An 11666-nucleotide genomic window follows, 5' to 3' on the forward strand; every position below is an offset into this window, starting at 1 on the left:
CCCTTGTTCCAGCTGCCATCACATTTCCACTGGAGAATCTGCTTCCACACTTGCTCTTCTCCAATTTCTTTTCCACATTTCAACCAGACATTTTGAAATGCACATCTGATTGTGCTATTTAGCTCCTTAAAAGCTTTGCTGGGTCCATATTAGCCTTACAGCAAGCTTGAAGTGGTATAAGACCCTACACAATCTCATCCCCTATTACCTTCTAACTTCATCTCTCCCTCAGATTCTTTGTGCACAATTTGCTCTCTTTCAGTTCTTGGAATGAGTTATTATCATTAATCTACCAAATCCTTCACTCACGTTTTTCTCTCTGCCTTAAATTCTCTTCCCTAACTTCACATCGCTCACTCATATTCATCTTACAGATCCCAGTTCAAACGTCATTCCTCAGGAAAATATTTAGACTTCCCAGACTCGCAAAACTTGCCTCCTTTTATTAATTCTTTTCAGAAGACCCTGCATTTTTCCTTGAAGCATTTATTTTTGTTTGTAATAATGTATTTATTTGTGAGATTATTTGTTTGAAACCTACCTAGTGTGCAGGCTGTGAGCTGCACAAGGATACCTAATCAAGGGGGAGAGTAAGAGATAAAATCCAGTCCACATTCTACTTGACAAATCATACATCTTGGTATAGAGCTCCATCTGCCCACGTGAAGGGATGCCCTTTTACTAATTGCAAAAATATACTGTCTATTCACCAAGTGGTGTGCACATGGGCTGCATCTACCCAGAAGATGCTCCTTTTTCTAATTCTGACAGGATACCCAGTGGATTAGCTACAGCTCTAAACGCCTCCCTTCTTGATAAGCTCTGTGAGAGCAAACACCATGACTGTTTTTGTCATGCTTGTACCTCTAATACTCAGCATGGTATATAAGTAGATGTTCATTAATATTTGTTGCTTCAATAAATGAAGGAATGAGCCTCAGACGTAGAATAATAGACATGTATTTTATTTTGCATATTTCTTCTGGGTTCATTGGTTTTTTAACAAAACATATTCCAGTTTCTACAATGCAAGCTGCTCATGTAAGTCAGGAACCAAAGGCAAAGAGTTTTGTCCTACTAATTGCCCAAGTTCCTAATCAAGCCCCTGGGGTAGAGCCTCAAGCTCTGTCTCTGCTGCCCCTTGTGCCCTGGAGTGATTCTCAAGGGGAAATCCCTAGAGTCCTGATTAGATGGATCTGGTCCTCATTTGGGAATAAACAGACAGAGCTCCTGGATTAGGGGTTTCAAGAGGCTTCAACTCTGCAGAAAGCTCCTCTCAGACCAGAGAGGTCAATGCTTTGGGCCTCAAGTTAGTCACCATGCTCTGAGCTTCCTTCTGTCACTCTGCAAATGCCGAACTTCTAGGCTTGGAATTGTCAATTTCTCCCTTATATTCCTCTGGGAGAGAGTCCTCTCTTGGTTCTTTTTTTCTGAAGTTCAGATGTACCAGCAATTAAGAGAATTTCTCTCATCTCCTTTGCCAGCTTTGCCAAAAAGTAAGTCGTTGTTGGTAGGAAAACAAAGGAAAAGGAGAATTCTTTTTCAATTTTCTACATTTCTTCCTTTTCCCGTTCTGGTTTTTCTGATGATTTTCTTGAACATTAGAGTTTCATACTTTCCCTGTATCTTTCATGATGGCTGATTGAGACCAGGTGCCTATAAAGTGAACTAGAGTATTCTCATAAGTTTCATTTTTAAATAATGGAAGAATCTATTTAAAATCATGGAGGAGAGATAGTAAATAAGACAAACTTTATAATCCCAGAGTTGTCATCTACCACTGATGTCCCTGGTATCTCTTGAGCGAATAGGGCTGAGGATCAGGCGTTTTTCATACAGCTACTGTCTCCTTCCCCTGTAACCTGAACCACATGTCTAATGTGCATTCAGCAGAGTTTGGATTCAATGGAAGTGTGTGGGATTTGGAGTCAGTCATACCTGTGTTTCACAACTGCTCTTGCCAGTTACTAGATATGTGAGTCTGACAAGTAGCTTATCCTTCTGAGCCTCAAATTCTCCATCTATAAAATGGGAGTATTTTACTTCCTTGTAGGGTAATTGTTAAATTTTAAATTATATAGCCCGTCTTAATAAGCTGGCATATATCATATTTTACCCAAATGCGAGTTTCTACATTTACATTTACTAATTACTTCAGACATTCAGAGTATGAGAGCCAACTTTATTGTTCCATCAGCTTTTAAGGTCTATATGCTGCTTTGACTCCCCTTACTTATTATGTTCGATTCCAGATCAGGTTCTTTGCCCTGCTTCCATTCAGCAATGTAACACAGGGGCATCCAGATCACTACTTTCAGAAAAATATGCATGTGTGTGTGTGTCTGTGTGTGTGTGAGTGTGTATGTGAGAGAGAGAGAGAGAGAGAGAGAGAGAGAGAGAGAGAGAGATGGCTGTGAATTGGGCTGGAGCTGGGGATTTTGGGAAATAGATGCTAGACTTCAGCAGAATAAAAAAAAAAGGGGAACACAATTTTCCTCTGAAGCTTGCCTTCCCCTTAGACATTGGTAGCTTTGTTAGGAACAAAAGGAAATTGGGTAATACTTATTGAGTCCATGACCCTGCCTCTTCACAGAGACATGAAAAACAACCCAGAACAGGATACAGTGATTTCCTCTGCTTTTTAATGTCTTCCTAAAGAAAGCTCATCAACTTTTGTGCATCACTGTTACACGTGTCAGTATCTCAGCTGAGACAGAAATAATATCCTCCTCCAGGGTTGAGATCTTTCAAGAGCAAAGGATTCAGGGTACAGGGTAAAGAGAGCTGGGTTCCCGAGTTATCTCTGCTATAAACTCAACATGTGATATTAGGCAGCTCCTCTATCCTTTTTGGAATTAAGTTTCCTCACATTCCTATACATAGTTATTTTTGAATAGTAGATGTATCATTACTTTGAAGAATGAAGGAACCTGTAGAATACAGAAAATTCATATACATTTCCACCATCTTTTCAGAGAAAAGGGCTACTCACCAAAAGTCAGATTGAGGATTGGAAAACTAATCCAAGATTAATTGTCTGTGTCCCTTCTTAATGATAATGGTTTACCAATATTGAGTTCATCCACCCATGTTTTTCTATATTGTTCTTTCATGTTCTCTGGCAGTCTCTCAACTTCTGCAACTTAGTGAGCTCTATAAAGTTTATCCTTTCCTGTCTATGTGTATGCCAGATTTTCTGTCTTTCTTTTGCCTGAGGGCTTCATATGCTCCATCTGCCTGAAGTGTCCCTCATGGAAGAGACCATGTTCTCCACCTCTCACTCCCCTAGAGTTCTGAAGTCTAGGTTCTCACTTCAATACTTTGTTCTGATTTCCATGTGCCAGAGGCAATGCTGTTGAATGTATGTGGCAGAGGTGTGGGTCTCCTCCTTCAGATTAGGCCTCAAGAGTATTCTTTCATTTATCAGATCATTTAACACATGGTTACCAAAAGCTTAACATATGGCAAAAAGTGGGCTAAGTTCTGGGTATGTGGAAATGACTAAGTATGATCTCTGTCATCAGAAAGCTTACAATCTAGTTGAAAAGTCAAATGATAAATTACATCAATTGAATGTGGCAAGTACTATCATATAGGAGTGCATGAAATGTTGAGAGAACTGAGATGGGAGGGATACGTAGATGGAAAAATGGTGGTAAGAATGACCTCAAGAAAAATTTTTAAAAACTGAACCTCTCCTCCACCCCACAGCATAGTAATACATATTCATCATGGACATTTTGGAAAATTCAGGAGACAGTAGAAATTTACCCATAATTATATCATGCAGAATTGTGCACTACTAACATTTAGATAATTTCCATTCAGCTTTTGTTCTTTGCATGTTTTCACATAGTTGAGATAATTTTGTATATACTATATCATATCCTGCTTTGTGACATTATTTTCCATTGAGTTACAAAATTTTCATACACATCATTTACAATCTGCATAATATATATTTTAAAAATAATATTGCATTAGTCTCTGCTTACAAATGTCACATGTATTCACTTAATATCCTGTCTTTTTTCTATACATATATATTCACATATACGTGGATATATATCTTTGTTTTCTTTATGATATTGAGATCATATGAACTTTACTGTTTTGCAATATTTTTTCATTTAACAATATCATGAACACTTTTCTTGATGTATAATGATAAAATATTTATTGTAAAATATGGTGGACATTAAAAAGAGTGCATAAAACAAATGTACATTTTAAGAAAAATAATGAAACAAACACCTAGGTACTCTCTGCCCAGGCTAAGAAATGGAACATCACCATAAATCTAGAAGCCTCATATATGCTTCTTTCGAATACTTCAAATATAGGCCAAATTGTCACTATCATGAATTTTAGGTCAAAACATTTCCATGCTTTTAAAGAAATATATTTTCCCTTAAAAATATATTATTTAATTGTTCCTTTTTTTGAATATGAAAGAAATGGAATACATGTACGCACAAATACATATATATATATATATCTGTGATTTGCTTCTATTATTCAACATTATGATTTTGAGATCCACCTACATTGATTTGTGAAAACATAATTAGTCCCTTTAACGATCTTATAACAGGAGTCATCAAACTTTTTCTGTAAAAGATCAGTTAGCAAACATTTTAGTCTTTGCAGGCCATACAGTCTCTGTTGCAGCTACTCAACTCCACTGTTACAGTGCGAAGGCAGCCGTGCGTAGCACATAGTCATAAATAGTACATAAACAAATGGGTGTGACTGTGTTCCAAGAAAGCTCCATTTACAAAAATAGCCGGCCCGTGGGCTGTAGTTTGCCCGCCCTGGTTTGTAATTAATTCATTCAATGCTCTATAATACTTCATTATAAGAGTTAACTTCAATTTAAATATGCTTTCTGCTCTTGAAGAACATTTGGTTTGTTTTCAGGGTTTCGTTCTATTATAAACAAAGCTGCTATATAAACTTCTTGCATGTGTCCCTTTAGTTTTTCCGGGTTAAATATCTAATGGTGGAATTGCCGGTTCATAGGACATGTTCATTTTCAACTTTAGCAGGTAATGCCTAACTGTTTTCCAAAATGATTGTATCAGTTGACTCTCCCTCCAGTAGGAAACTGGAACTTCCATTGCTCTAGGTCTGTGAAAGTTTTGTTTTTTTGCAGTCTGATGGGTGTGAAATGGTCTTTGGTCTTAACTTGTGGTCTGCGGTCTTATTTTTCCCTGGCTACTAATGATGTTAAAAATCTGTTCACATACCATTTGTGCTTCCTCTCATATGGAACTCCTATTTATTATTTTTTTTATCTACCATTTTAGGCTGATCTTTTTTCTTCTTTTTGATTTTTAGAAGCTGTAGATACTCTAGATACTAGTATTTTCTATCATTTTTGTTGTAAATATCTTCCCCTGTTTCTGCCTTTTTCTTTGTTGTGATTTTCTTTGAAAAATAGAAGTTAATTTTTATGTAATTTATCATTATTTTCTTTTATGTTTCATAACTTTTACTATCCCAAGTTTTAAAAATATTCTCATATATTATCTTCTAAACATTTCATAGGGTGTTTTCTTTGTTTTGTCCTAGGTTTTTAATGTATCTGAAACTTATTTTTTTGTATAGGGCAAGCTAATCTAATTTCTTTTTTTCTCACATGAATAATCAACTATTCCAGGACTGTTAATTGACTACTCCATGCCTTCCACTAATTTGCACTGCCAGCTCTGTTGTGGAGAGTTTCCAGGTTTCAGAGCTCCATTGTTTTCCATTGGTGTGGTTGTTTATCCCTGTGCCAATACCACACCTTCTTACTTATTACAGCCTTATAATAAGTCACGATATTTGAAGGGCAAATCCTCTCTTCCTGTTTTTGTTCTTCAAGAGCATTTTGGCTTCTCTTGGGTCTTTATACTTCCATATAAATTTTAGTGTCATTTGTCAATCCAACAAACAAACAAACCAAAAGAACCCATTTGGGATTCTGATTGAATTGCACTGAATTTATAGACTACAAATTCATAGATTTTGGATTAATTGGGATCTTCGTAATATTAGATCTCATTCATAAGCATGCTGTATTGCTCCATTTATTTCAGTCTTCTTTAGTTTTCTTCATTAAGCTTTTGTAATTTTCTTGATAAAGCTCTTTATTCCTTAGTACTTTATATTTTAAGCTATTATAAATGGTAGTTCCTTGAAATTTAATTTGCTATCAGTTTGTTGAAGTACAGAAATGTGATGAATTTTTACAAATAAAATTTTTTACCAGAAAGTTTGCTAAACTCTCTTAATACTTCTAATAGTTTATCAGTACTTTCTTTTGGATTTTCTATGTACACAATCACATCATCTGTAAAGAATTTCTTCCTTCTCAATCCTTATATCTTTAATTTCTTTTTCTTGCCTTACCGGGCTGGCTATAATGTTCAGTACAATGTTGGAGAGCAGTGGATAAAGGAGTCACTCTTATCTTGTTCCAAATCTTAAAGCGAAGCCTTCAGTATCTCACCACTAAGTATACGTTGGCTGTAGAATTGCCATACACATTTTGATCAGTTTAAAGAAAATCTTTTATTCTTAGTGTACTAAAGTTTCTTCTCATAAGTAGATAATGAATTTAAAAAATTTTTTGGTAGCTATTGAAATATTCATATGACTTTTTTCCTTTAAACAGTTTATTTGAAGAAATATGTAATTGGACTGCTTTAATGTTAAATAAACTTTGCATTCAGAAACAAAACCAACTTGGTCGTGTACCCATTTTATACATTGCTGGATTTGGTTTGATGACATTTTGCTTAAGAATTTTACATCTATATTTGCGAGTAAGATTGGTCTGTTAAATTTGGTGTCAAGATAATTCTGGCTTCATAAAATGAGGTGAGGAGTAGTCCCTCTTTTTCTTTTGCCCAAAATAGTTTGTGTAAGATTGAAATTGATTTATTCTTGAATGTTTTATAGCATTTATTGGTAAATTTTTCTGGAGATTTATTTGTAGACTTTTCACTAACTGTCTCTGTTTCTTAGAATGGTTTTCAGGTTTCTACTTCTTGTTTCAATATTGGTCAGTAATTTTTTTTTCTAGAAATGTGTCCATTTCACTAAAGTTTAAAAATGCATTGAGATAAAGCTGTTCATATGTTACTTTACATCTTTTTCTGTCTGAAAATTCTGTAATTGTGTCCCTTTATTCATTCATAATAGAGTTTCTGTCCTCATTTGTTTTTCTTGGTCAGTTTCACTAGCAGTTTACCCGAAGTTTATAAACTTTTACTTTAGGTTATCTTCTCTATTTTATCTATATTTTATATATCATTAACATCTATTTTATCATCATTGTTTTTTTTCCTTCAACTTTCTTTTCTATCTTGTTTTCATAACTTCTTAGAATGGATGCTCAATTCATTAATTTTCAGTGTCTTTTTTAAAATAACAAACAAACATTTTAAACTATAAACTTCCTTATGCTAATGTTCTAAATGCATTGTACACTTTTTGGTATGTGATTCTTTTATTATTATTTAGTTCTAAATATTTTGTAATTTCCATTATAAGTCCTTCTTTGAACCTTCTAACATGATTATCAATCATTTGCAATTTCTCAAGTTATTTTTCATAGCAATTTCTAACTAAACCACACTATGGCCTGAGAACGTGGTCTACATTTTAAGAAAATTCAGTTTTAAGAAATTTTTGAGACTCACTTCATGGGCCATACATAGGTGGTCATTTTTTTTTTAATAACCCAGGTATACTTGAACATGCTTTACCTCAAACTTTCCAATATTGTTGCTCAAATTTTCTGTATCTTTACTTCAAGTTCTAGCACCTAATCTGCCATGTCTCTGTAAAAGGCAGTTGATTCATGAAGTTTTGAACTGGGTCCTTGTGTTATTGAATCTTTACTCTGGACCATGTGCTCACCAGAGGTCAGGGCAGTCTCTTGTGCCAGGAGATGCTGTTGACTTTCTCTTTATCTTTCAGACCCAAGATCCTCAATGAAGACAGCCAACTACACAGAGGTGAGACAGTTTGTTTTCCAAGGTTTCTCCACCTTCCAAGAACATCAGCTCACACTTTTTGTGGTGTTTCTTACCCTGTACATCCTAACTCTGACTGGCAATGTCATCATTGTGACTATTATCTGTATTGACTATCACCTCCACACTCCCATGTATTTCTTTCTAAGTGTCCTCTCCACATCAGAGACTTTCTACTCCCTGGTCATTATCCCACGCATGCTTTCCAGCCTGGTAGGCTTGAGCCAGTCTATCTCCTTGGAGGGCTGTGGGACTCAGCTCTTTTTCTTCCTTGGTTTTGCCATCACCAACTGCCTCCTGCTAGCAGTAATGGGGTATGATCGCTATGTGGCCATCTGCAACCCACTTCATTACTCAATCATCATGAATTGGAGGGTCTGTGCCATGCTGGCTTCCTCAGTCTGTGCCACAGGGTTCTCACTCTCACTACTTCAGGCTGTGGCCATTTTCAGACTGCCCTTTTGCAACACACTGATTGAGCATTTCTTCTGTGATGTTCGACCGCTGTTGGACCTGGCCTGTGCTACCCCAATCATCAATGACATGCTGACCTTAATTATCAGCCTCTTGGCCATCACAGCCCCTGCCACCTTCCTCTTCATCTCCTATGTCCTCATTAGTTCTACCATTCTCAAGATTGCCTCAGCTGAAGGCCGGAAGAAGACCTTTGCCACATGTATCTCCCATCTCACTGTGGTCATTGTCCACTATGGCTGTGCCTCCATTGCCTACTTCAAACCCAAATCAGAGAACACCAAAGATCAGGATCAGTTAATCTCAGTGACCTACACAGTCATAACACCTTTACTGAACCCTGTTGTGTACAGTCTGAGAAACAAGGAAGTCCAGGATGCTTTGCGGAGAGTGGTGGGTAGGAAATCCTTTTCCTAAGATGAAATCTCTACCCAGATAGGCGTGCATGTCTCCCACATGGAAGATTACAGGAAAAGTTATAGAGCCTGGGTTTCAAGTGATTGTCTCACACATCACAGCCAGAGCCAGGGCAAAAGTGAAGCTGTGAGCTAGCCTCTAATAATTGATTCTTTCTTCCTCAACCTCTTTGGTAACATAATAAAAACACAAGTCACTCTGCAGACTTGTAAACAGACATCTACTGGCTCCATTCCAGGAGATAATTACAAGGTCAGAGTGTGATCGTGTTTCTATCATGCTTAAATTTAAGGTGACCAGTCCAATTTGCTGAAGTAAAAACCCCATTAAAACCACCACTCAACTGAATCTTTTTTTTATCATAAATTAGGTGCTTGGACAAGTGGTTACTAGAAAGGATATTGTGCAGAAATCTAGTTGCCTTTTGTTTTAATAATATAAGCAAAGTAAATATTGTATAAATATATTTTAGGAAATGGATTTGGAAAGAGCTAAAAATCTTCTAGAGAGAATATTTTCAAGCAACTCACTGCAAGTTTCCTGCCATGCACATGTGGGACTCCAAAGGAAAGGGAACTAGGAGTTGGGGGTGGGAGAGAAGGAGAGTTAAGTGGAAAGGACTCCTAACCACATATGACAGACAAGGAGCTCTGGCCTTGTAAACAGAGCTTACATGACTAGGTCTGATCCTTCACTTCTGGCTAAAGATAAGCCACAGGAAGAAGCCCCTGTGGGGCTGAAAGAAATGTCTGCCTCACGGACAGGGTGAACAACAGGCTCAGAGGAAGAGGAAACTGATGGCTCAGGGAGCAGGCTGCCAAAAGAATGCTATGAAATTAGCTAAGAAGAAAGAAAAATTAGAAGAAGATCCAAATTGGAGCTTCCAGAGATAGGAGAGTAGAAGGCAGAACAGGGGAAGGGTCAGGAGGAACCAAAAAGAATTTAGAAAACGTTCTTCAGACTGGGTCCTCTCCTGCCCTTTGTAAGCCAAGTCACAAAGGCAAGGAAAGAGAATTAAATGGAAATATGAAAAAGAGTCAGTATAACACCTTTCTGATAAATTAGATAATTTTATTACTCCTGAAACGCTGAAAAAAGTCAACAATAAAAGATTTTGACATGAAAACATCCGTAAAATTAAAGCAACGGAGTTAGAAACGGAATAATAAAAGATTATTTACTGTTCTTCATCTCAACAATATAAAAAGGAATGAGAGTGAACTTTAGACTCAATTTGTGACACAAAATGTGTTGAATAAAACTATAATGATTACCAATTGTAATTACTGAGCAAATCAGAATTACTATATTGAGCTATTTGTAAAAAGATACATAAGAAATACATGAGTACACAGTATTTTCATTGTAAAATATTTTTGAAATACAAAAATATCAAATAAAATGTACAAAGTGATTGTGAATTTTATAGGCTATGTAAGCAAGCACACAAAAATCTAGCTTCAAAAAAGTTCTGCAAATTCAGTCTACTTTGTAATTCAGAGCTCCCAATCTGCCTGGTGGAGAAAAAGTCTTCCATCTAGTCTTTTTCATGTAAACTAAGGCAATTTAGTGATTGAGTAATTTTATGAGTAAACGCAATGAAATTCAAGGTCCTGCTCCTCTTCCTTCTTCCCCATTATCCTAGGAGGTGAATCAAATTCTGGTCAGGGCTTCTAGTTTTCTTAGCATTGAGGAGGAAGAACCTGATCCATGGTTACATCCACCTGCCCATGTTGGATTCTATGGAGGTACACTACCCTCAGTGCCTATTCTTGTTGGCATCCATTGAGATGACTCTGGTCTTGTCACATTCTCTAATCAGTGTGGTCCCTGTACTTCATCTTCCTTGTGACTACTCTAGGTCCACTGGCCTTCTCTTAGCCAATTCTTGCAAGCACCTGGGCATTCAGCTGCATCCTGGACCCTGTAAGGGAGTGAATAGGACTCAGTGAGGTGTCACCAAGCCTCACTCACCCATTTCTGCTCCACCAGGATTCAGGCCTTTTCTTAGAGCCTCCTCTTGGAAATAAGGGCCAGACTCCTGCTTTTATCAGATCTTTCCCTACAGAAGGGTTTAGCTGGCAGGTGCAAGACTGGGCCTTCCCTAATATCCAATAACTCTACTGTGTTCTCCACAAACCTGGATGCCTTTATTTTATTTTGGCAGGAAAACCTGAATTCTTCTTAACTCTATAGTTTACATTACACATTTCACATACAAATTACTTTAGTACTTAGGCTTTTGATATTCAAAATCATTTTTTAATAAACTAGAAGAGGCTTTTCTCTCCCGAAAAGTTTGCTAAAGTTAAAAAATGTTTCAGCTTTTAAGACAAATGTTTTAGTTATGAGTTTTAAAATTTTTTTTTGAAATTCAATGGACTTCTTTTTTTTCTGGATTCTTTTGCATTGTCCCTTCTTTGGGGCAAATGCAAGTCCTCTGAAACAATGTAGAATGTGGAATGTGGGAACAAGGTAGAATTTTTATTCTGTTGTCTCTATATATTCATTCCAAGTGTCAACAACATTATTTACCATAGATATTTTTTATGTTTTGCTATCTAATAGAGCTAGTTATTTGCCATTATTCTTCTTCGGAATGCTTTTGGATGTTTTGCTTTGTTTAAATTTTCCTATAAATTTTAGAAGCAGCTTGTTTAATTTACATGCCCCCTTCCAGCGCCAACACACATAATATACTCAACACAGTTACCCACATACAAGCAAATCAAACTCTCATATTATTTT

The 11666-nt window shown here is 36.5% G+C and overlaps 1 protein-coding gene across 1 annotated transcript; it reads left to right on the forward strand.

Moving 5' to 3' along the window:
* The first annotated feature begins 7985 nt into the window (after window positions 1-7985).
* LOC139042089 (olfactory receptor 10J1-like) lies at window positions 7986-8918 on the forward strand. Its single transcript, XM_070497974.1, has one exon. The coding sequence runs from the start codon at window positions 7986-7988 to the stop codon at window positions 8916-8918; it is 933 nt and encodes a 310-aa protein (XP_070354075.1).
* The last annotated feature ends 2748 nt before the right edge of the window (window positions 8919-11666 follow it).

The sequence above is a fragment of the Equus asinus genome, chromosome 25, assembly GCF_041296235.1.
Source record: "Equus asinus isolate D_3611 breed Donkey chromosome 25, EquAss-T2T_v2, whole genome shotgun sequence".
In the NCBI taxonomy this organism is placed as follows: domain Eukaryota; kingdom Metazoa; phylum Chordata; class Mammalia; order Perissodactyla; family Equidae; genus Equus; species Equus asinus.

Bases quoted from the DNA above. Each gene is read 5' to 3' on its own strand.
- LOC139042089 (XM_070497974.1), top strand. From the start codon at position 7,986: ATGAAGACAGCCAACTACACAGAGGTGAGACAGTTTGTTTTCCAAGGT.